This window comes from Plasmopara halstedii, assembly GCF_900000015.1.
Source record: "Plasmopara halstedii genome assembly, contig: Scaffold_3109, whole genome shotgun sequence".
In the NCBI taxonomy this organism is placed as follows: Eukaryota; Oomycota; class Peronosporomycetes; order Peronosporales; family Peronosporaceae; genus Plasmopara; species Plasmopara halstedii.
The window spans coordinates 514,735-538,574 of record NW_020190012.1 but is presented as its reverse complement, the minus strand read 5'-3'; the positions used below and the strand labels follow the sequence as shown (position 1 = coordinate 538,574).

Below are 23,840 nucleotides of genomic sequence, written 5' to 3'. Positions count from 1 at the left end.
ACTCGATCGCTCCATCGTCAGGCGTCTGGGCCACCGGCCACTACAAAAACCGAGCTTGGCGATCGAAAAGCTCTCCAAGCTCGGTTCTTGTTACTTCAAGAAATTCCAATGGATAGGTACCGCGCTCGACTTTGCGCTCAAAGAGTAGGCGCTTCTGTAGCCGCAATGCGGACTATTCCTACGGTACTCGCCCATGGCGAAACTGCTGCAAATGATGAGACGCTCTGTGAGCGATGGGTGCAGTGGCACCGGAAACTTTCCTTGCTGTCTAACTAACAGCGGAGCCACAAGGAAGTGGACGTGCGTAGAAAACCATCTCCGGTGCAAGTTTGCCAAACTCAAGGTCCAACGCCGACTTCCTATGTATTGTCGCCCTGCGACACATGGAGTCATCCATCACGCTCCCGCAATCTCTGTGGTTTCGCATAGGTGAGTAGCAGCTCAGGGCCATAGCTTGAGCTCAGCTCATGGCCCTTCCGTTTTCCGGGCTACTGTCGAGAAGCACGGGGGTTCGACGACGTGGAGCGTCACTATCCTTCTGATCATAATCGTCCACGACGTCTGGACAGTCTTGCCGACGTGGCACCTCAACTACTCATAAGTTCTCGGCGTTTGGGTATCCCAACCACTTCACAATATGTTTGGTTTGACTCTGTCGGCGACGTTGACCAACAAGGCGTTCCACGTGATAGTGGACACCACCGTTCTCGTTGAAGATTCGGCGGCGGACGATGACGACTTGGTCGATTGCCGTCCGGTGAGTCGCGATGCTCTTCTTTTCTCTTCTTTTCTCTTCTTTTCTCTTCTCTGCTCTTCAAGCTCTTGAGGACAAAGCCCTTCGACATCAGCACTCCGCAGAGAATTTTGCCCAGGTTGCATACGTCTGTGCGGAAAACCTAAGATTTTAGAGCACTTTGTGCACCGGCTGCCTCACTTTGAGGACTATCGCGCTCTACCGAAGCGGCTTCTAGACGTCTAGCAGACGAATGCGTCATTTCGTGCAACGGTGAAGCGCCTGGCGCCGTTGGAAACGAAAACTGTTGTACTCCGTGCTCAGAAGCAGTTGCTGGTTCAGCATCTGGGTGGTCGAGGGCGTTTGAATGCCGCCCCGGCGCCAACGCTTCCGCGTTCATTGCGCCGGATTCCAGTACGGCCCATGCGAGCCTACATAAAACGTCGAGTGGGTGCGCATCCTTCTCGGAAGGTTTAGCGTATACGCAAGGTTTTGCTTGGCCACGACCTACCGTGGACGGAGTCCCTTCCGAAAGACAGCAGAAACTGCATGTGTAGGAAGATTTTTAGCATTTAATATAACCAGGTCTCCGACCTCAATCTTTTCAGCATTTCTTCTGTTTCATCCGTCTGTATATTCTTTCTGCATGTCTTGTCTTTTAGCCATCGCATCGCGAACATGCCGTAAGACACTCTGGTAGACAGGAACTAATCGACTCTTTTACGAACACTGAGGGAGCTGACATCAGCTAGCCGCTCGGCTATTTCCCCCACCAATCCATGAGCCATGGGATGACGGCGTTAGCGAGACGTGAGGGTTAACAAGCCGGTTCACGTAGAACGGTGTGTAGCCGGTAGACGCATGCACTGCATTATTCAGAGCGAATTCCACAAGTGGCAGCATGACGCTCCAGCGCTTCGGCGTCTCAGCGCAGACGCTGCGAAGGACGTCTTCGACGACGCAATTTATGCGCAAAGTCTGACGATCGGTCTGCGAATGGTCGGCTGTTGACATAGTCAACTTGGTGCCCAGCACCCTGAAGATTGTAGATCAAAACTTCCCAGCGATTCGTGGGTCTTCATCAGAGACAATTTACTCCAGGGATTAACGTTGTCGAAAGACAGCGTCGCTGTACCAAAACCGTCGATGGTGCCCGGTACTACTGCAAGATGAGCCTTCTTGATTAAACGGTCAACAAAATTCACCACATTCGTGTTGCCCGCCGAGTCCTTCGGCAGCCAAACACAAAGTCCATACTAATTGTCTGCTAACACCCGGAGGGTACCGGTAAACTTGCCAGTGGCGCCGTCGCATTCGGAGAGGTTTTCACCTTTTGACACGTCTTACACTTGCACACGTATGTGTTCGTCCATTTGTACAGCTTGGCCGCCAGTAGCGGCAACTCTGAGATGTAGGTCTTCTTACGACCGAGATGACCACTGAGTGGGGTGTCGTGAGCCACAGAGAGAATACTGTACTTCAAATCCTCATCGTGAGAAACCACAATCGTTGCATATCCGTTGTGTCGGTGCTACGAATACTGGTGCAACCGTGCGCCCAGTCGCGACAACAACTTTTTGTCCGAGTTTTCAAACTCATTGCTCCCGAGAGCCTGTTGCGGTGCTACACATACCATCACCTGCGTATACGACGCGGATCAAAATCGTCACTGACGACGTCACCGCCGTGACATGCTACGTGACATCGCATCAGCCAAAGCATTTTGCTTTCCTGGCTCATACTTCACCTCAAAGTTATATTATGCAAAAACTTAGAGCCTCCTAGCCCTTCTCTGCGAGAGGTGAGGCGACTGAGTCGCAGTGCGTTGTGACGCATGATCTGTGTAGATCACAAACGGCTTTGAGCTAAGTAGACGCACCCTGAACTTGACATGTGTATACTTCATCGCAAGTAATTCCCTGTCGTGGACTGGGGAGCTCTTCTTCGCAGCCTTAAGCTGGCGATATTTGAACGCGATCAACCGATCTCGCCCCTTGGCAGCAGTGCACAGCAAATGTCAAAGTCCGAAGCGTCACCGACGTCACTAAAGGACGATCGGGATCTGGCAATGCTAGTATTGGTGCATGAAGGAGGCTGTCGTTGACTCTGACAAAAGCATCCTAATGCTCGGTGTCCCAACACCATATCGCAAGTTTCTTAAGGAGGTTTGACAAAGGCCGTGCCATCTCCGCATAATATTTGCGCTATTCCTGTGCAAGAAGTTGGCGAGACTAAGCCACTTGCTCAAGTCTTTTTGGCTCTTTTGAACCGGTCAGTCCACAATAGCCTTGACCTTCTGGGATTCGCTCGAAGGCCACGGCGCCAGAGATACACTTATCTGCATTATAATACAGCTTGTTCGTGCGCCTGCAATCGAGGATCGCTCTCAAATGGACGATGTGGTTTTCCTCATCTGTCCTCTAGTGCCCGGCACGTGGATGAAGATGTCGTCGAGAGTCTATATAATTACGTTACAAGACGATTGAATGTTGCTGACGCATTTGAAGTCCTAGGAACATCACCAGGCACTTCCAGAAAAGGCCGCTTGGCCTGTCAGCTGAGTATCACTCGCTCTCGTGAGCAATTGGTAATACCATCGACCAAGTCACGCACACTGTTCTCTATAAAGCCAGCCATAGATCATCAATCTTAGGAATTGGCGTCTGTGCCGGAATGGTGGCAGCGTTTAGCTTATTGTAACCGTGGACGATACGCTGCTTGCCGTACGGCTTCCGGACACAAATGATGGGTGTCGAATGGGGAGACTTGCTCTTACGCATTGTTCCCGCGTCGTGCTCCGCACGGAAGAAAGCGTCAATGATGTCAGAATGCCTCTTGGGCATGAGGCATTGCCAGGTTACGCAGTATTTGGTTTCCTGAAACCAGGTCGATCTCATGACCACATCTTGGCCCAGAGGTAAAACCGACGGCGGGTCTATGAAGACGATGTCTTGAAATCCATTTCCCACATGATAGTACGGATCTGAGGGATCCTTCAGGATCGACGATTCACTTCGTGCGTTCAGCACGCTCTTGGTGTCTTCCAGGACAGCTTCATCCAGAAACGACGGCGAGTTAATCTTCTCGTTTGGTCGTTTAATGACCTCGGCTAAATCGCCTACATCCAGCCAAAAAGAGCACCTGCCCCGAGAATAACCTCGAGGGTGACGTCGCTGTCTTTCTCTCCCGTCATACTGTTGACGAGGGTGTATAGATGTGTGCTATCGTCTACGTTAGACACACCCTGGGTCAATATCGACGTCCTGCGTGTATAACTTTCCACAAGAGACTGGATACTAAAATGTTCGCCTACGGCGTCGCCGTCGCCTGCCCTCAGAGGTTTTACGTCTCGATGATATCGGTGGGAATACGTACTCAGCATCGTCCAGTATCCTCACTCCCTGCCATCGGATCCTGGATGTTGTTAATAAATTTTGACGAAAAGCTTCTAATTTCTGCAGTCTTCGTCCAGTGAGTTTCGTGCTACTCCACGTGCATCTGAAGGGTCCTTGCCCAGGATGCCTCGGACCTCGTCCGACCATGCCACTTTGGGCATTCAGCAACTGCTTCGACACGTGAGCAGCGCTCAGTGGATTACGTGCCACTCCACGTTCATCCTCTTGAGCACGGAACGTGTATGCAAGCCGGGCTTGCTGGTCGTAAAAGTGACCGTAGGGGTTTAAGAAGCCATTAGAGATTCTAATCAGTTTCGGGGCGTCGGACACTTATGCTCGACCCTCCACAATTGAAAGAAGCTGCGCTGAAAGCGCGGTTGAGTGACGCTGTCACTATTCGCTTAGCGACAGGAACTTGTGTCGCTGTGCGGAGGGTTTCTGTGGACATCAGTTTCTCGACTTTTATAGCGTGGAATGCTGTTTAGTCTTAGAGTTGGATATAAGGTATGACCTTATCCTTGGCATAGCAATATTGGAACATAAAAAGCCATGGAACGATTTAAAGTCGAAGACCGTGGGCGCTACGCGCTCGTCTTCTGGTGGAGATTTGGTAAGTCATAAACCCACCTCGGCTGGGAAGCGGGAGCGCTATTGGCGCGGGCACTAGGCCGGAACGGTCAAAATGCTGGAGATTGAAGTATTCGAGTTGTCGAACAGCAAAGGTGTTCTGGACAGGAGCCCCGAGCATGGCTCAAATGCTGAAGTGGAGTGGCACGTAACCCACTGAGTACTGCTCATTTTCCAAAGCAGTTTCTGCATTATGGTTGGCCAAGGACCAAAGTATCGAAGGCAAGGCCCCAGTCACGGAGCTCTCCGAGACTGTGATCTACCTCTGTGAGACTAAAAAAGCCCACTATTTCTCCAGTAAGGCGCCCGGTGCCTGCTAAATGGTGTCGTTTTCCTGGGACGAAAGTCGGTTCGATGGGCCTTGATGCATCTTTCTCAGAGGACAACCAACCCAAAGGTGACGGGTGTCTCCACAGACAAAACAACGTCGAGTGTTTTAATGCTGCTCGGCATCTTGGAGCTCTCCCTCATCTATCTTAGCATAGCTGAAATCCATTGGTTCAGGCCCGCTCGACGAGCTCTGAGGGTGTGCATTCCGTGCCGCCTTAAAGTTGAATTTGGCATTCACTGCCATATTCACCACTTCTTCAAAAGAAGACGGATGCACACGGATGACTTTTAATCTGGCCACTCCAGTGCGGGAACCGTCCACAAGACGGCCACTGTGACCGCCTCGGGGAAAGGATCGGCTGCCATTCCGACAATGACAGTTTTCAAGTCTTGGACAAAATTCACCAATTCCTTCTTGCCCTGTTGGGTGGCAATGTAACGTGGTCGCACGCGATATGCCTAATTAGGCGGCGAGAACACTCGCAAACGCTGCAGCTGTAGCTTCATTCAGGAGGAGAACGCCGATTCCACCAAAGTGCCGCACGTCAGTGCCCATTCTTGCGCTCTGCCCTGGAGCTCGGATATAGCTAGCACCATGCACTATTGCTCGTTCTGAAGCATGGCGGATGCCATAGCCATCTCTGCCTCTCTCAGCCGAAGCAGAAGATCCTCTCCATCCTTACCCTCGAGACGCTCATCATGAGCGGCCTATGTTGGGAGAAGTCATCCGTTCTCGACGGTGACGCCATGAACGCAGTCGATACTGACATCTTCCGCTGTAGGTTCTCCAGCAGAGCATTTTCATAGCTGTTAAATGCCTCCAGGTGCGCGCTTATTGCCTCAGGTTCTTGCAAAACAAGGTGTTGCACGCCTTCAGGCCCAATCAAAAACATCAGCTTGTTAAGCCCGTCCTGCATGCCCTGGGGTAAATGAAAGAATTGCTCCATCCTCACAGAGAATCAGTCGTAACGACTCGGACATAGATTGACTACGAGTGCTACCAAGTGCAGCTGGGCTGCCGTGGCTCTTTGTTAGAGGAAGCAAAACAAGGTGACCGACCTTACGTTCTATACCAGAACCAGTTCGAGTGTAGCGCATCGCAATCCGCTATCTCCAAGAGAATTTATAAACCTTTACCAAGGCATAGACGCTCTTCCGTTCAAAACTGAAACAGTATTTAATTGTTTTTTTTGTGGCAGAGCTGCCAATATCTGAAATCTTAGACTTTCCCGATTAATTAGAAAGACCTGATTAGTATTCCTTCTTTTATACGGTGTAGCCACAACATTGTGTGATTACACAGTCTTGAGTAATCAACACCTTTGTACGGTCACATCATCTTATGTGACCCACCCTTTCAGATAAGGGTAGGTGTAATACGGTTACACTATGGGTACATTTGACCCCGTTACATCGTTATTGAAAGTTGTTCGGGCGCAAAATGTCTCGGCGTTAGCAACACCAAAACTATTATCTATGGAGATGGGAGGTGATACCGCCTCCAGGAGAGGAGCTGCTGGTATGGCGGCAGCAAGAGTTCTCGACTAAACATATTCTGCTAGTTTTCGTATATCCTGATGGGTTATTTATACACCTTCCATTTATTAAATGCCAAGTTTACAGGACCTTCAACTTGAGGAACTTGCACGCCACGTAAATACTCCGTCTAAGAATGGTCGATGTTCATTGCTACATCAATATCCCTTCTTCATATCGACATTTTAATCTCAAAAGGCCGGACGCTCATCAAGAGCTACCACAGTAGTGGTCAGTTGTGTTCTCATCGGCGCACGGTTAAGACGTTCCTGTAGGCGTCTAATCAAATATTCTCCTAGCTGGTTATATCTTCAGGTGAGTGATTACCGCTGCCAGCCCTTTGGCTACTAAGTCTATCATCCACTCTGGACTGATTTTTGAGCTGACTAAGAGTGTATAATTGTCTGAGGTCAGATATATAAAACTTGGGATACATACCGTATGATGAAACAGTCTTTTAGAACTCAGTCGTCGAATAACTACAAATGCAACCAGGTGCAACGGAGTTGCAGTGCATTTTGAACAGAGGAACTTTTGAAACAACAGGTCTGTTTAACTAAACGCACAAAGGATGGGTCTATTATCTTTGCCAGGAGCGAAACAAGTAACTAAAAACTCAGTTTAGCTCATTAATGACTACATTTGGAAATAGGTCGTATTACTGGCCAGAACTCATATCAATAAATCGTCTCTAGTCACAATTAATAGGTAAAGTACCTATTTATTAATACACAATCAAAAGCGTTCAACCACCACAATGTTCGCCATTGCCCGTCTTGCCCGAGCTGCTCGTCCTGTAGTCTCCTCTCTACCAGTCGTACGATGTGTCTCATATGTAGCACCCCCTCAACTCACTGCGGATAAAAGCTATCGATTTGGTCTTAAGCTTGACGATATCAAATCCGAAACCGAAGACGAAGAGAAGACACTGACTCAACTAAAGGCGGTTCTGAGTCTAAATAATGCTTCGCAGCACGAACTTAATAAAGCCCAAGTAGCGTTGGCTGTCGAGACATTCCAACGCTTTCCAGGTGACACTGGCTCCAGTGAAGTACAGATAGCTGTACTTACTCAAAGGATTCTTCGTAGTACAGCTCATGCACAAGGCCATAAGAAAGATCATCACTCGCGTCGAGGTTTGATGGCAATGGTTGAAAAACGCCGAAAGTTGCTCAAGTATTTGCGTCGCAAGGATCTGCCCAAGTTTCGTGCTGTAGTCGCGGCGCTCGGTCTACGATTTACTTAGAGTAGACAAAAGTATAAGCAAGACAATATGTTGGTCTACTGTTCTTTTGTCATTACTTTTTGGTAATGTTTATATCATCGACAACTTCTTGACTTTCCATTAAAAGCGACAAAATGTCTACACATTCATTTAAAGACACAAGGGTGTCCTCTGTGGCGCCAATTTCTAACAGAAATTCATCAAGTTCCTCGTCACTTACGTCAAATTGCAATGCCTTGATAAGTTTAGAGAGATGAGCACACGAAATACAGTCGTTAGAGACTTCATAGTTTGAATTCTCGGCTGCTAGGAGTACAGCAAACTCATGCTGTATCACACGCAACATCTGATCATCAAATTTTACCCCATCCGAATCAAATTCCGAGAACAGTAAATTCTGAGGTGTATTGACCACGTCAGTCAAATTGTCACTTAGCTCGCATCCATAATTTTGTCGGATTGACGTTATACTATTATTTAACACTTGATCTGGACATACAAGCTCTAACTGTCCACAGTGACAAAGCAAATTATTTAATCGATGTGAACAGAAAATAATGCACATCTTACGTTTGGAAGTTGAAACGTGTTATAATTTTCCGTCTCATCGTCGCACTTTGTGTCGTCATAATATATGCCACACTTCGGAGCACCATTAATCCACTCACCTTCGTAAACTTTTCGAGTCGCCTTATAGAAATACCTTCCAGGACCTTCTTTCATGTCATTTAGCCACTGACCTTCATAGCGATCCCCATTTGCTATTTAAATGTAAGAGATTTCATTACACCTACAATTTATCAACACCAACTTGACGTACCCAAATAGTGTGTTCCTCGTCCAGATCGCTCATTATTCTTCCACTCCCCATCGTAAACTGATTGATCTTCACCGTAAACCATACGACCACGACCATGACGTTTGTTCATCATTATATCACCCTCATACTTTCCGTCATTCTTATAAAAAAGGGTACCTCGACCATTTCGTTGGTCATGACTCCATTCACCAGAGTATTGTTTGCGTAATCTTTTCTTCTCGTTGATCCAATATATCCCATGTCCCTCCCGTCTGTTCATAACCCACTCACCTTCATACTTGTTCCCATTCGCGTACACTAATGCACCGTAACCATGTTTTTGACCATCTTTCCAGTCACCTGTGTATTTGCCTAACATTGTATACTCAACCTTATCAATAGAAGCAGCCATATTGGTGGCTTCCATTACATTCGTGTAACTTGACGGCGTAACCTCGCCTTCTTTTCGATGTACCCAGTACACGGAGTGTCTTGGACCATTTCGTGCTGCCAATCGTTCACGTAAACGGCTTGCAGACAATTTATCGTCTCGGCGGTCAGTATGAAGCTTTAACCCATGCTGAACTCGTGTACTCATGACACTAGAAATATACGCAACTGACCTGTACATTTACCCATTTACATCCCACGTAAAAATAAACAAGTCAATTTTGGCACATGACTACATTTAGCTCGTTGCTGCACTCTACGCTTTCAGTCAAAACTTGAAAATGTAGCAACTTTCAATAATCTTGCCATGATATGTCTGAGTCTACTTCCCATCCCGCGTCAATATGGCTCCATACAGATGAGGCCGACGATCACGCACTAATCCCCAGCTAGCTCGTCGTATATGGAACTTCTCGAGATCAAAACTCTCTACAAGAACACCTTCTGATTCACGGTCCGCAATTTTTAGCTGGTATATACAACATCAATGGAATTAGCTGTAAAATTGCACAATTTCTCAATGTTTTCGTCATACCAATTCACCCGTCTGGCCTGCGATAAAAGATGAGCCAACAAAAGTAACTTGAATGCCGTCTATGATCTCTGTACCCACGCGATTCGAACAGATAACGGGTACCATACTCGCTGCGGCATGACCCTGCATCACACGCTGCCATTGGTCCCGAGCGTCAAAGTTGGGATCATACCGATTACTACCCATTGCGCATGGGTACAATAGAAGCTCTGCGCCATGTATTACTAAACTTCGTGCTACTTCAGGATACCATTGATCAGAGCCGATAGCTACACCAATCTTGCCGTAACGCTGTCATAATATTACATATTCGTTCAAAGTTTGTTAACTTTAAAATGGTGAAGTTTCTATTCTCGCACCGTATTCCAGACTTTAAATTCATCGTCTGATGGTGTAAAGTAGTACTTTTCGTTATAGCCAAGTCGGTCTATCATATCAAACGTGAGTTATAATGTAGCCATCAACAACTTGACAACGTACCTCCAATATGCATTTTTCGTACGACACCGAGCACTGTACCATCCGCGTCAATTATTGCGCACGAATTGTAGTATGAATTTCGGTACCGCTCAAAGAAACTAATGGGAATGACCACGTGAAGCTCCTTCGCTAGCAATGCCATACCTTGTACCAAAGCTGATTCTTCTAATGTTGTTGCCAATTGAAAATTACTTGCACTGAGTTCGATAGAAAAGTACGAGAACTGGAATAATTCTTGCAGTAAAATAATTTGTGCTCCACGAGAGCTAGCGATGCGTACAAGTGATTCAGCCTTTTTAATGTTCTCTTCAGGATTACTACAACTCATTTGTGTTGCCGCGACTGTCGTCATCTGTACAATATAGAAGCATACAGTGATAGAATCAATTCCTTTCCAGTAATGAAGGTGCCAGATATATTGTACATGTACCCGCTCGACAGTAATGGAGGGTGGTCGTAACCCCGGAGCACTAATATTCGTGGACGTCGTGCTCATTGTAGCGCCTGTAGATGCGTTAATGCGAAATGATGTATGCATCTATTGGTAGAGTGCGACTGAACAACTGCAGCGCTAGTTTTCGCAGCTTACGTTCTGACGATTGTAGGTAAAAAAAAAGGATTCATTACTAAGCTTGATTATCTGCTTGCTTACATATGGTTTACCATATAGAAATAAAATGGACATTAATATAAAGACAGGATAGTAGAAAATTAAATTGTGTAGTTATTGATAAGATATAAATATTTTCATATATTTTCATACCGAACATTAAAAAATTGGTAAGATTCAAAAGTAGTAACGAAGAATCATAGTAATGAAAATTTTAGCAAATGACACCTAAATGCTTCGTGCGCGGGTACTTGACCTGCAATTGCGGCCATTGTACGACAAATTCATCTGCTACGTAATATAGCATCTTCCCTGTGAGTGATAAATGCTGTACACGCGCGAAACTCTCGCAAAAGATGATTTTGGAATCTGTATGAATGCCTAATACGCGGAACAACACCACTGCTATACATATAGGAATACAAGTGCCTAAAAGCAGTCAAGAGACGAGAATTAGACCCTTCAATCCGGTTCGAAGAGCAAATTATTAGCAATGTATGTACCTGGTCCATTACAAAGAACTAATTGTGGACGACGACTGTAAACCAGCCCCAGACAAGAAAAAAACGCGTGTAAAGTGCTTGGAACTGAAGAGAACCACGATTGTCCTACCTAATAAGCCACATAGTGAGTATTCCGTTCAATATAATGATCATAAATTCTACCTCTCGACTGCGCGGTATGAAGGCGAAAGAGTCACAGTCTTTAGGTTTCCAATCAAGTTCTGTCTTTGTCTGGCTCGTTTTATCAGTCTCTGCAATAACAAATGTAACTGGGGTGTAGATGTCTCGATGAAGTCTTTTCATAAGTTTAAGTAATTCAGTAGTATGACCACCAGAGCCCAATACAGCCATGACGCGAATTTGCTGTCGATTCTTGCCACGATCTGCATTCACTTGATGAAAATTCGACTTGAAATAGCTAGAACTTGATACTTTCATTCTTTTAGGGATTATCACATGCCAGATACGAAAGACAAGAAACAAAGTCACTAGAACCAGTACACCCTCGACGCGTAGTAAGAGTTCCATTTGGTTGTTATTTGTAAAATTACTATTTTATAACTAATATACGTAATTCTTTTCATTTTCAAGATAAAATCACTATGACCTCTTCCGTGCTTCAGACCTATGTAGTTTGTACGTCTGTACTCTATCTAAAGTTCCTAAGAGTGACGATGATTCAAGCCAAAAAGACATTTCAGGCAGGTAATCGTGCACCAGAAGATAAGGCTTTACCGTTGGCTCGAGGTTGTCCAAAACAAAGTTTTGGTATGGACCCGGAAAGTGAGAAGAATGAAAAGATTTCAAAAGCCCGCGAGATGGAACATCGTTGGCGTCGTATTGTTCAAAACGATCTAGAGTCAATTCCACTTGCTCTTGTGATGTTTGGCCTCGGTGTTACTATCGAAGATCGTATCAATTCGAGCGTGCAGATTGGAGCTATGATCATGTATACCGTGGTACGATGCTTCCATACGATCGCATACGCTTACAAGCTTCAGCCACACCGAGCATGGTGCTGGCGTATTGGTGTTGTGGCTATCATGGTTGGTGTTATCAACGCTGTCATTGGCGTCTATGCATAGGCGTCGAGAACAGTCGGTAGAGCTCAGAGATCGTGTGTGGAATTACCTCGCCGATTTGATTTCGAAGCATTAAGAGTTGACGCAGAGACACTGTAGCTATGGTTTAGTCTCTGTAGAAGCCGCATTAATGTTATAAATGAGAATCTTATCTTCTAAGTTGATCACCGAACAGTGAACAATGATAATTAGTTTACTAAAAACGCTTCCACTAACGTTACAGAGCTTATGGCGTGATCTTCATGAACATCTTGAAAGCATACATTCAAGAAACTGGAACTCCAGTCAATTGTATCATACCTTCCAGTCTCCAGATGAACATATTTTTCTTCAGGAAACTTTACTCATAGCTCTACACTTGCATTCTGACCTTTAATTCCACTCGACAGCAAGGTTTTGCTTTTGAATGGCAAAAATACAAGCCAATGGAAGATGATCTGACGGGCAGTGAGTATTAGGCAGCAATCCTAAGGCACAATCAGTCACATCTTGATGTCCGTCATCCGATTTGTGTTTGATGCGCTCAGTATCTTTAATTTCAATAGCTTCTTTAAGCTCTTCATATGTCAATAATTTCAAAACTTGATATGGCGTAAATTGTTGAGCTGAATAGAAAATGTAATCAATCGTTCCATGAAATTTGTCGCTTGAAAATGTAAATTCTGGCTCGTTTGAATTTATTGAATATTCTTCATATGCACTTTTCATCATTTCGTAATAAATGATCGAACTATTTTGATCTCGATCTCGACTTCTACGAATTTTGTGGTACACATCACTTGTAGGTATAGCATTGAAAGTCCCAGTTAAAATTACCGGTAATTGAAAGTCAGCATTAAACCCAGACAGCTGATGACACAGATACTCAGTCTGCAGCAGTCGTACATGTTCCAATTCGGGTGTAGCTCCTGCTGCAAGTTGCGTAGTAGCAATACATAGAGCAGATGGAAGAGTTGAAGTTTCCGATGGCTGTAAACACACTACTAAAGCAAGTTTGCCCTGCTTTGCTCGCGCTGCAACATTCTCATTAACGATGTTTGTACAGATTTCATTCAGATGAATTTCAGTCGATTTTAAGAGCTGAAAAAGTGACGTTTTAAACGCTATCACAAGCCCTTCATCAAGTTTCTTCATTACAAGAGTTGAGTCTGATGCAGCAGCCGTTGCATAGATACTGTCATAGCCAGCAATCGCAAGTTCTGTTACCCACCAGTCGTCATACTCGTCAACTTCCTATGTGAACAAACTTCACGCGTGGGTACGATCGAACATTCATCAATTGTTAGATTTTGTCACTACCTGTAGACAGATGAGATCAGTATCGTATGCAAGAATTTCGCTAACTCAAATAACAAGAAGTCAGTAAAAGGTAACACGACTATCAGTATAATAACAACAACCGTAAAAGTCTCTCTCGTCGCTTTTGAATGTTAAGAATTGCTGTCTTGACGTAATTTCTACCTTTACGTTGCAATCTTCGTGCACCCATTTGCGACAATATATTGTACGTAAGTACTGAAACCTTATCAAGAGCTTGAAGCTCCACCATGTTCACAACATCCTTTTCAACAGGCACAAAAGGTCGCAAGGAATGTGCCATACCTAAATGAAATTTAATGAAACAGCGCTGTTTGAAACGTTTGATGTTGTGTACATTAAACAAATTATCAAATTATCTCAAAAGCTCCGTCGTCCACTCAAGTGCCATGACAGACCACGACGTGGAACTTGAGCTCTTAACGCCACCACCTCAAGCTATACCAACGTCCAATCGCATTAGAATTGCCTCAATTAATCTCTTGTATTCATCTGATGGTCGATACATTTTCCAGCGTCAAGCCCATGTCGTTCGTGTACTGCATGCTCCAACAGGTCGCGTTCTGCATGAATGCGTACGTACAGACAAGAAGAATGTCGTTTGTGCGTTGGCATTGCACCCATACAATGCTTTGCAGCTTTTAGCTGCTTATGATGATGGAATGATTCTTGTTTGGGATTTTATCGAACATAAAGTATTGGTAGAATTAAACGCGAAGGATCCGATACGATGGATGGCGTCCAGTCGTACATGTCCATCGCAGCTACTTTTAGTCACTCAAAGCGATCCAACTACGTGGAATCTTGTCGAATTTAGTCTGAAAAAGAAAAAACGTGGTCGACTTTTGCTTCAGAATAACAAACAAAAGTTTCACGCTGCAGCATTGCAAAGTTACGTGACATCACAGGACAAGCAGACGGAGCCAGGCGACTTTGTCGTTCTGGCCGCCAATAAAAAGCTTGTAACACTATGGTTTACTCATCAACCAGGGACTCAAGACTCAAGCACTCGTGTTTATACAATTCAGAAACTAACACACTATTGTGCTGTCTCATGCGTTGCTATCAGTCCAACGAAACGGGAATTTTCAATTGGTGATCAGATTGGTCAAATTTTTCGGCATTTTACTCAAACGATTTCGAGAGAAGATGGAGCAAAGATGCATTGGCATTCACATGCTGTGCATTGTATTCAGTACTCAAGTGATGGTCAATTTCTATTGTCTGGCGGTGAAGAGTGTGTCTTAGTATCGTGGCACTTGGAAACAGGTCGTCGAGCGTATCTGCCACGTCTTCCGGCGGCAGTGGAAACAATTGCACCCCGTCCGGATGGCGGTGTCTATGCTGTTAGCCTGGCAGACAATGTTCTTTTCCAGTATAACCCAGTAACACGTGAACAAGAGTGGGAAGCACGAGGACTAGCACGCGCTGGAAATTCGGCTGCTAGCTCGATCCCAACACGCCAATTAGTAATTGATCCACTGACGAAATCACTTGTGCTTAATGGCTCGTCAGGTGCTGGCATACTGCAATTCTTTGAGCCATTTGCTGACCGTGTGCTACAAACACTACTGTTATCGGAACGTAATCAAGTTACACGTACGGAAGACGAAGTGCTACCTATTTTTCGTGCTTTGTATTCGTGTTTTAGCTCTAATGGCAAGGATTTGGTGACGCTTCATGCACCAACAACGGCACAGTATGGTGACGAAAGTGCGCTACGGTTCTGGACGCGTCGTGTTGACGGCACATTCTTCGTCAATACAGCAATTGATGCACCTCATGGCCGTGCACGAGTTACGAGTATGGCGTACACCCCGTCAAGTTTTTATGACTGTGTTGTTAGTGGAGACGAGAAAGGAGATTTTAAAGTGTGGAACAAGACTAAAATCGAAGCAGGCGGAACAGCATGGCACTGCCAAGCAGTTGTACGGTATCGGGATGAACCAATAACGGCATTAGCGTTTGCTCGTGATGGCTCATTGCTTGCAGTAGCGTATGGCAATAAACTTACTCTTTGGGATATCACAACACACGCCCTACGTCGTGTAATTCCATCTGCAGACGGAAATACCATTAAACAAATTGTCTTTCTTGGTACTAGTTCGCCTTACGTTGTGATTGTGACAACAAATCAAGTACAAGTATGGAATCTGCTCTCATTAACAATGTTGTGGCGCTACACGGTACCAAAAGGTACAGTTGTGGCCGAAGAAGTTATGTACGAACGCTTTCTTGTCTGGTTGCCAGTGGATAAAAAGACAGTCATCCTTGTTTTTGATGCCCAGACGTCTGTTCCAACGTGTATTCGTGTCGTAGATTTGGGTAGCAAAGTATGGAGTGCTGGTTTTCATCCTCCTACAATGGATATCATTCTGATCGACAACAAAATGGGTGTGTGGCGTCTGGATGGACCTAAAGCTAAATCGTTGAATGCTCGACTTCGAAAGCAAGCGCATATTGCAGCCGTCGCTGCACGTGATGCGACCAAGTACGGCGAACAGGATATCAAGATGTTGAGTGCTATCTACAAAGCTGCAAGTAACAACGTAGCTAAAAAGAAGATGCTTGACAGCGTAAAGGTAAACGGGTCTGCTTCCAGTCACTTATTTGACGCACCAGCTCACGTCCTACCATCGATGACGGCACTTTACCAATCTTTCATGGATACGATGCTACCAAAATCGCACCAGGCTGTTAACTCGAATGAAAGCCAGAAAAAGAAGAATAAGCGACGGAATAAAGAACAAGAGCATGCGACGATAGATGTTCAAGTTGGTGGAAATGAAGTACAACGCAAGCGGACGAAACTGCAGGTTGAGAAAGAGTTGGCGAATACAGAATTACGACAACAGACGTACTCAAAACTACTCGAAACGTTCCGAAAAACGAAAGCGCGTCGAGTGTAGCATGAAGTTAGAGCAACCAGTGTATTTGATTCTGCTATTTCCATAACATTTATCGAATCCAAACTGGACGCTATATAATGAGCTTTTTCTTACTTGAATCAATTGATTAAATCCTGACACTCAATCAAGTTCATAAACAAGTTGATTCTTAAAGCGCGCTGAGGCAAGAAGAGGTGCAAGTGATGATGTCGAGGCATCAGGTTGTACGGCAGAATGAGTTGTTTCAGCTTGTAAGATTGGACTCTTCTTGTAAAGAATAATCACCATGTTTTCACTAGCGACGTCAACTTCAGCACGAAAGGGATCAATATCAACTGAAAGCATTGGAATGAATAATTCGTACACGTGCTTAGTATTATCACTAAAGTACAGACGTAACGAGGTTGTTGATGGAAAGGTGAGCTGCACACTCATTGACTCAATACCAGCCACATTCACAATATAAGAAAAGCATGAAGACGTCTCCTGTATCTCAAACGGAGGCGTGAGCGTCTTTGTGGCTTCAACTTCGGCTGTAATTGATGTAGTTTCCACGTCGAAAGTGGCAGCCTTTGAATCACAATCGTTGTCGGAGTGAGAAATTGTTTCTTCATTGAGAACTGAGAAAGTCACAGACTCAGCATCTAGCGCTCGTTGCTTGAATGCAAGAACTTGTGGATCATGTTCTACCATCAAAGCTACTTCTCTAAGCATAGAAAACTCATCGTCGCTCTTTTTTTGCTTGAAAACGTGCACAGTAGGCTTCTCTACTACTGCGAGCTCAGTAGATTCGTCTTCGTCTTCCTCATTTTTATCGTCTTGAACGATCAACGAGATTGGTTGAGGTTCTGGCTTCATTGGAGGCTGCACGGGTAACGTCACGATCAATTTATGAGTTTTGCGATTAAATTTCGCATCTCCTTTCGATTCAATCACAGGATACGGCAGTGTTACCTCTAATGGTTCATAGTCTCCAGGAACATCAGGACCTGGTAAAAGCCGAAGCTTTTGATCACTAACATCCAAATCTAAACCTTTTGCACTTGTAGCAAGAGGAAATGATAGCTCAATCACAAGTTCTTTTGGACGATGTCGATCTGTTGGAACTTTCTTGTCAACATCTGCTTGCATGTGGTGAAAAAGCTCAAAACGACCACGATAAATCATTTGATACTCTATCTTCTTTCCTTTTGCTACTGTCGTTTTATCACTTGATGTACACGAATTTTCATTTCGTATCAAACTTTTTTCTTGCAAGTTCATTTCATTGTCATTTCCATCCTCTCGTTTAGTCTTCTCGTCATCCTTACAATGCTTTACTTGTTTCATTTCGTCTTTCTTCTGGTTGGAATCTTTCAACTCGTTTTTCAGACACATTGTCACTGGATTCCCTGATTTGTAACATACTCCTTTTAAAACCACATACTTCCTTTCCAATCCTCCATTCTTCTTGCGTCGCGTATCTTGTAATATCGCTTCAACACCATCCAAACACGTTTTCACGACCATATCTCGATAATTTCGTTGAGTTTTTGTAAATTCTAAAACCCGAGGATGAAAACAGACATCAAACGTTGATACTTTCCGACCCCCTTGATCTTCTTCAAATCTCTCCGGTCCAACTGAATATGGTAATTGCCAAGACGTACCTTGTTGTCCTACCGTCACTTTAGTACTCGATGGTGGTTCCATCTTATCACTACTACATACATTGATAAAGATCTTTTCTGTGACTTCCCACTTGGTCTTGACAACAAAACCTGGTAAAGGTTTCACCAATATTTTATCCTGTGGAATCTTTTCTTCACTCTCAAGCTGTGACAAATATCTCTCCGTTTCCTCACGATTGTTTGGATCCGAAATCTCATGCATGTAATCATTTAATAGCGATCGAAACGCTGGATCTTTCATTGCTGAGAAAAAAGTCGTCTGTTCTTCACGCGTTACTTTAGGCTTTCCATCCAACTGCTGCTTTTTCATAGAAGCTTCAAAGAGCATTTTCATCTCATTTTCACTTGGAATAGTCTCATCCTTATTGACTGTATGAGCTCTCGCGTCTTGAACGTTTGCAACCATGTTGTGACTCTCGAAAACTTGATATCTGTTGTGTGCAATCCATCAAAGTACTCAAAATAGAAACCATGTTTAATTTCAATAATTTTAAAACATGGTAGGGACGCACGAGGAGCTCGGTACGGTTGTGTGATCTTGTATTCAGCTGTGTTGTGATTCTTATAAAATATTGGTTTAAAGACAAGCAGTTTGTACGAGCAATGACGATTGATGAGAGTGAAGATGAACAGCAGAAAGATGAGAAAAATCAAGAATACGAGAATGCTTTAGATAACATTGATGGATTTAGAAATGAGAATCAAAGACATAGACGACTGAGTCGCTCTGTGTCTTCATTATCTTCTCGTTCAACTGCATCGTTTGAAAACGACAATTTTTTACCGTATTTAGAATCTGCTGCGATTCAATCTAAGAAATATATGGCACGAAATCAAGTAAAGTTCGTTTCTGAACAAGAAGAACGGATGCGTCGATTGAAGAAGAATCGTGTTCGTCGTCAAAATTTAGAAAAATGGACACAAAAGACAGCACGATCTCCTTTTCATGTAAATCTTGTAGCTGATAATGAACGACTGGATGAAGAACATCGTGTTAATATGATAGAGCGTGCTCGTCGAGCTCGAGAGCTTGAGCGACGAGCTAAAGAAGCTAAGAGTGAAGTGATTTTAAAAGCTTTGACGGAAACGTCAGATCTTGATCTCTTACGTCGTGAGAAGCGTGCAATTATTGATGAAGAAAAGCGTCTGAAAGCTTTATTGGACCTTGAAAAGACAAATTCTCATCGCAAGCTTGACCTTTTAGTAGCTCGAAGGGCAGAAAAACATCGACGTCAAGAAAAAGAAGACTATCGTCGACGTCAACGTCAACAGGCACTGAAAAAAAGAGAAGAACAATATAAACAATTATTGAGAGAAAAACTTGCTCTAGATAATTAATATCTTGGCACTCTAATTTATTAAAGAATCTCCATGTTTTTTATCATTCTTGAACAATATTGCGCTTGACAACGTAGATCTGCTTTGTATCTAGTGTCACAACGAAGTCGTACGTTGGAAACGCGACTAGTATCACATCTTGACGTTAGAAATCATTCTTTACTCTATCAAGAAAGTCAAAAAAAAGCTTTTCGTACTGGTCATACGCTGTAGCTCCTCCTTTTGATTCGTATCGAGTATACTATTTGAATCCTGTAACATTGAGTAGATTGTCTCGGCTGCAATCTCGCCAGAAGTTCCACACAATTCACCTGTAGCGGATGAAACTAGACCCTTTCTATCCATCACAAGAGTTCCCGTTTGGCCACTCACTATTGTTAAAGCGTCGGCGTCCTGTGAAACATAGCATTTCAAATAAAAAAATTGCTGAAAATTACAACTGACATCGTGGAGAAGACGTTAGGCATCACTTGGTAGAAAAGTAATGTCTCGTCACAAAGAGAGAGCTGCGAGTATCGGCTACTTAGTACCATTATAATAGCGAGCTTTTGAACTTCCTTGAGATATTGAGATGTGGGCCACATAAGAGAGTCCATAATAATAATAAATAAATATTACTATTTTACACTTAGAAATTATCAAAGTAGAAATGAAGAAGTTGAAAGGGTGCTTGGTGGTTCCAGAGGATGAGAAACCATTGCTACACCAGAATTTGTACGGTAAAAGCTCAATCTTAGAATCTAATCACCGTGGGAAGTGTCTAGCCTCGGCTCGAGTGATGCGAGACAATTTGATGCATCAGATTGAGACGATTGTGCTCCAAGAAGCCGAATTAGAAACAGCACTCGAAATCTTAGAATTTACTAGACAGAAATGTAATCATCAACACGATGCAATTGTTCAACGACTTGCAAGTTGTGAAGAGATGCTGTGGATGCTTGAACGAAATGCAACAGACAAACTTAGTACTACAAAATTGCTAAATGAAGAAGAGTTTAGAAGGTGGAACAAAAGCAAAGATATGATCACTGTCGTTTTACCTGAAGTTCTCGTTCGACTAGAAGACAATATTGAGCTCAATAATTCAAAAATTCGTGATGTTCGAAATCAAATGGAACACTTTCGTGCCAAACGGTTGGACCTACATGAAGAAATCGTTGCAAAAGAGGAAGACATTGCATTGATGCTGACTGATTTAGAGACTGAGTAAAATCTCTTAAGAAAAGATTAGACACTCAAGCAACTCTAAAATTTTAGTTGAAAAGATGATGTTTATCTCGCTTGCGTTTTCGTATTTTCTTTTTCGCAACGTCAATATTGCGGTCCTGCCATTTGCTTTTGCTAAGTTTCACAGGTCGATTGCCAATATATTTGCCATTCATTTCCCGCAATGCCTTAGCGCAATCAAATGGGTCTGTAAAACTCACAAAACCATATCCACGAGACTTGTGGGTCAACTTATCTCGTACCACACGTGCCCGTTGAAAAGACGGATACTTAGAAAAACTATGAGCCAATAATTCATCGCTCACTTCATTGCCAAGATCTCCACAAAAGAGTCGAAAATCATTCTCGGGCCATTCTTCCAGTGTTGGATCTTCCCAAATTTGACCACCTGCAAGTCTCAAGTGTCGTTTTTGATGCTTTCCTCGACCTCCATTCGACCTATTTCCATTCGAATTGGCCGCAAGACTTGCTGCTGTTCTCTTGGGATCATACGCATAAACACTCTGCTGTCTATTCATCATATGTTGTTCTTCTATCGATAACAAACATCCTGTCTCCATATCCACACGCGGCTGCATTGAATTATAACTGCCAGACATTAAGTTAGTCGATGCAATCGCGGCGTGCTCCCCTGATGTACCGGCAGGAAATCCGCTAAGAGCTCCACGATGAGCTGCTACGTCTTCTAAGGTATTCAAAAGTCCACTTCTTCCATCAATATGCTCGATGCTATCGTCAACTGAAGTCTCCGTCTTTTTAAATGGAGCGGGACGTGGTGGAGCCATATAGACCTTGGGCTTGACAACAACTTCCTTTGACGGTGCTGTCAAACCCAATTTGATCTTCTTAGCTGGTAAATCATTGGCGTCTTCTATTGAAGTCGTTTCATTCGGTGTTTGCTGCTCGAGCGACTGAATTTCAGCTTCGAAACGTGCAAACTCGTCGTCTAGATTCACCATGTCAATAGTTCATTTAGCGAAAGTCCAAATACTTTAAATGTAGAAGTCGAAAAATATCATTTCAGAATTTTGACATATTGTTCAAAAGTGGACGATTTTCATGGTCAAATCAACGATACGAATGCTTGTTTATTGTACGAGACATAGATCTGATCAAACTGTCTACACAAACAATCCTTATTAGGCTGTGATTTCCATGTATCATCATGACTACCTATGGCGAAGATGGTGTGCCGATCCTTAAGCTTGTATAATCCAAGCGCCATGCTAGCGGCTCATCATGTTGGGGGCACAAACATTTTCATCAGGAGCCCTGAGCTCAGCTCCACGTCATATATATGATGTAATATGTTATAGGAGCTTGCATTACATATGTGGTCCTTTAAAACATAATTGTAATCAAAAAGCATGGTCTGCGGGCTTCTACCGCGAAGATAAAGGCCATTTTGTAATGCAAGACGGATCAAATGGGCGAACGTTGGTCAATAAGAACCGATTCATGGTTAAAACTCGGTGTACTACAGCACAAGTTTATGAGTGTTTTAAGTTATGACGATAGAGCAAGAATGAGAGCCCCATCACAAATGATACCACCGGGTAGGGACGTGTCATATGAGATGATACTGCTTCCAGAGAATGAATTTGAATGCCACATCAATGGGATATTAAGGGAACAGTAGATGCTTTCTTTAAAAGCACGAGTTGAGTCTGGTGCGAGACAGCGACTCGGCGTCGACTCTTATTTGCCCGAGTGGCTGATGAATTGATACATGTTTAACGATTAGCTGGATGCACTTACATGGCTCGCGCATGCAATAACTTCTGAAAATGAGTTCCGCAGAATGGCATGATTGGCAGCGCTTTGCTCCATGCTCTTGATCTAACTGATAGATATCATCAAGTGTTCACGAGAGCAGTGATAATTATCTCATTACATGGGTAAGTTGCTCTTGAAAATGCTAGTCAAATTCCAGGGGCTGTCGATGACATCAGTGACATGCATTTATCTGATGATCCAGCTCATAGGCCGTATCACGCATATGCCCGAATCTATTTCGAGAATAAATGTCAAAATCGCGCAGAGTGCGAGTAATCAAATGCAGAGTGTCGGGTGCGGTTTTTGAGATTGAACACTCTGGGGTATTGCTCAAGTATATGCACTTGAATCTAGTATTTCCAGCGCATAAGAGTGCGCCTTTGTCGCCGACAAAATCGTTTTTTTAATGCTTCGTTGGGAAGCATGGTCTGTGGGTAGCTGTAAACGCCACTTTGAAACGCAAGCCGTATCCAAAGGTCAAAGTTTCTCGAAACGGATCAGTTTGAGTCGAGACGTTGGTATTAATTAAAAAACGGAAACGATTGAAAGGGTTTATGTTTCTTGTTCGGTAGTATAGCAAGACTATAAGGTCCACCAAGGGCGATACAGACTGATTAAGGTGTGCGGCATTAGATTTCCCTTGCACTTGAAAGTAAATATTAAATGTCAATGGCACATACTTAGAAAACATTGCGATATAAATAAAAAAAATCCGTGAAATTACAGAGTCGCTCCCATGAGAGTTGTGCCCCCTCAGTGCAGCTTTCTGCGTAAAAAACTAACAGCTAGTGGCTTGTTGTATGCTTAATGCACAGCCACCAAACCGACGCAGACATCAATCCCTTGAAACGACGAGCTACAGAATAGCATTGTTTGATGTACCGCGTTTCGTAGTTGATAAAAATCAACGACCCATGAGAGTCTGTGATAATTTTTGCGTTAGGTACTGTGCAGGTGGCTAGTTACGCCAGGGCATCAGCAGTGTAAAACTGCTGGTGACCTAGCGGCTTGAATCGCATCGTGCAAAAGCCTATCCCTAACTAGAGAAACATTTTTCTAACGTTGCGCGTAGCACAGAGAGTCGGATGTAGACTTCCATTTCAAACATATGAGAGCTCTCGTAAACTTGATCGTGAAGCATGGTCAGCAAAGAGAATTTGCGCAATTAACATCTGATTTTAGATGATTTAGTGGAGCTATCCCAAAGTCATTCTAGGAAATGGCGCTGTCTGATCAAGTACTGAGGAAACCCAGGTACAAAGTTATACGAGGACCACGACACCCGTTTGGTGGTCGCCTTAGTGAAGAAAGGATACAAA

At 43.9% G+C, this 23,840-nt stretch overlaps 12 protein-coding genes across 12 annotated transcripts; 5 read left to right on the top strand and 7 right to left on the bottom strand.

The window, feature by feature from the left end:
• Positions 1 to 7,378: 7,378 nt before the first annotated feature.
• Positions 7,379 to 7,867, top strand: PHALS_07426 (30s ribosomal protein s15; the record flags this gene model as incomplete). Its single annotated transcript, XM_024720888.1, has 2 exons — positions 7,379 to 7,652; positions 7,716 to 7,867. The coding sequence occupies 2 exons, from the start codon at positions 7,379 to 7,381 to the stop codon at positions 7,865 to 7,867; spliced, it is 426 nt and encodes a 141-aa protein (XP_024586043.1).
• A 52-nt stretch (positions 7,868 to 7,919) lies between these two features.
• Positions 7,920 to 10,648, bottom strand: PHALS_07425 (n-carbamoylputrescine amidase; the record flags this gene model as incomplete). The annotated part of the gene is made up of 10 exons (XM_024720887.1): positions 7,920 to 8,354; positions 8,417 to 8,607; positions 8,667 to 8,732; positions 8,823 to 9,268; positions 9,422 to 9,564; positions 9,631 to 9,921; positions 9,990 to 10,057; positions 10,111 to 10,333; positions 10,391 to 10,462; positions 10,541 to 10,648. The coding sequence occupies 10 exons, from the start codon at positions 10,646 to 10,648 to the stop codon at positions 7,920 to 7,922; spliced, it is 2,043 nt and encodes a 680-aa protein (XP_024586042.1).
• A 286-nt stretch (positions 10,649 to 10,934) lies between these two features.
• On the bottom strand, positions 10,935 to 11,751 carry PHALS_07424 (Predicted glycosyltransferase; the record flags this gene model as incomplete). Its single annotated transcript, XM_024720886.1, has 3 exons — positions 10,935 to 11,149; positions 11,224 to 11,258; positions 11,333 to 11,751. The coding sequence occupies 3 exons, from the start codon at positions 11,749 to 11,751 to the stop codon at positions 10,935 to 10,937; spliced, it is 669 nt and encodes a 222-aa protein (XP_024586041.1).
• Positions 11,752 to 11,897: 146 nt separating this feature from the next.
• On the top strand, positions 11,898 to 12,308 carry PHALS_07423 (Membrane-associated, eicosanoid/glutathione metabolism (MAPEG) protein; the record flags this gene model as incomplete). The annotated part of the gene is made up of 1 exon (XM_024720885.1): positions 11,898 to 12,308. The coding sequence occupies one exon, from the start codon at positions 11,898 to 11,900 to the stop codon at positions 12,306 to 12,308; it is 411 nt and encodes a 136-aa protein (XP_024586040.1).
• A 369-nt stretch (positions 12,309 to 12,677) lies between these two features.
• On the bottom strand, positions 12,678 to 13,905 carry PHALS_07422 (Glucose-repressible alcohol dehydrogenase transcriptional effector CCR4 and related proteins; the record flags this gene model as incomplete). Its single annotated transcript, XM_024720884.1, has 3 exons — positions 12,678 to 13,538; positions 13,605 to 13,644; positions 13,706 to 13,905. The coding sequence occupies 3 exons, from the start codon at positions 13,903 to 13,905 to the stop codon at positions 12,678 to 12,680; spliced, it is 1,101 nt and encodes a 366-aa protein (XP_024586039.1).
• Positions 13,906 to 14,011: 106 nt separating this feature from the next.
• PHALS_07421 (WD40 repeat protein) lies at positions 14,012 to 16,531 on the top strand (the record flags this gene model as incomplete). The annotated part of the gene is made up of 1 exon (XM_024720883.1): positions 14,012 to 16,531. The coding sequence occupies one exon, from the start codon at positions 14,012 to 14,014 to the stop codon at positions 16,529 to 16,531; it is 2,520 nt and encodes an 839-aa protein (XP_024586038.1).
• Positions 16,532 to 16,651: 120 nt separating this feature from the next.
• On the bottom strand, positions 16,652 to 17,677 carry PHALS_07420 (PIH; the record flags this gene model as incomplete). The annotated part of the gene is made up of 2 exons (XM_024720882.1): positions 16,652 to 17,216; positions 17,343 to 17,677. The coding sequence occupies 2 exons, from the start codon at positions 17,675 to 17,677 to the stop codon at positions 16,652 to 16,654; spliced, it is 900 nt and encodes a 299-aa protein (XP_024586037.1).
• Positions 17,678 to 17,816: 139 nt separating this feature from the next.
• On the bottom strand, positions 17,817 to 18,586 carry PHALS_07419 (Uncharacterized conserved protein; the record flags this gene model as incomplete). Its single annotated transcript, XM_024720881.1, has 2 exons — positions 17,817 to 17,901; positions 17,937 to 18,586. The coding sequence occupies 2 exons, from the start codon at positions 18,584 to 18,586 to the stop codon at positions 17,817 to 17,819; spliced, it is 735 nt and encodes a 244-aa protein (XP_024586036.1).
• A 91-nt stretch (positions 18,587 to 18,677) lies between these two features.
• Positions 18,678 to 19,518, top strand: PHALS_07418 (uncharacterized protein; the record flags this gene model as incomplete). The annotated part of the gene is made up of 2 exons (XM_024720880.1): positions 18,678 to 18,702; positions 18,764 to 19,518. The coding sequence occupies 2 exons, from the start codon at positions 18,678 to 18,680 to the stop codon at positions 19,516 to 19,518; spliced, it is 780 nt and encodes a 259-aa protein (XP_024586035.1).
• A 43-nt stretch (positions 19,519 to 19,561) lies between these two features.
• PHALS_07417 (uncharacterized protein) lies at positions 19,562 to 20,114 on the bottom strand (the record flags this gene model as incomplete). Its single annotated transcript, XM_024720879.1, has 3 exons — positions 19,562 to 19,644; positions 19,716 to 19,911; positions 20,049 to 20,114. The coding sequence occupies 3 exons, from the start codon at positions 20,112 to 20,114 to the stop codon at positions 19,562 to 19,564; spliced, it is 345 nt and encodes a 114-aa protein (XP_024586034.1).
• A 53-nt stretch (positions 20,115 to 20,167) lies between these two features.
• On the top strand, positions 20,168 to 20,728 carry PHALS_07416 (uncharacterized protein; the record flags this gene model as incomplete). The annotated part of the gene is made up of 1 exon (XM_024720877.1): positions 20,168 to 20,728. One exon carries the CDS (start codon positions 20,168 to 20,170, stop codon positions 20,726 to 20,728), a length of 561 nt encoding a protein of 186 aa, XP_024586033.1.
• A 43-nt stretch (positions 20,729 to 20,771) lies between these two features.
• On the bottom strand, positions 20,772 to 21,704 carry PHALS_07415 (protein tag-262; the record flags this gene model as incomplete). The annotated part of the gene is made up of 1 exon (XM_024720876.1): positions 20,772 to 21,704. One exon carries the CDS (start codon positions 21,702 to 21,704, stop codon positions 20,772 to 20,774), a length of 933 nt encoding a protein of 310 aa, XP_024586032.1.
• Positions 21,705 to 23,840: the final 2,136 nt, after the last annotated feature.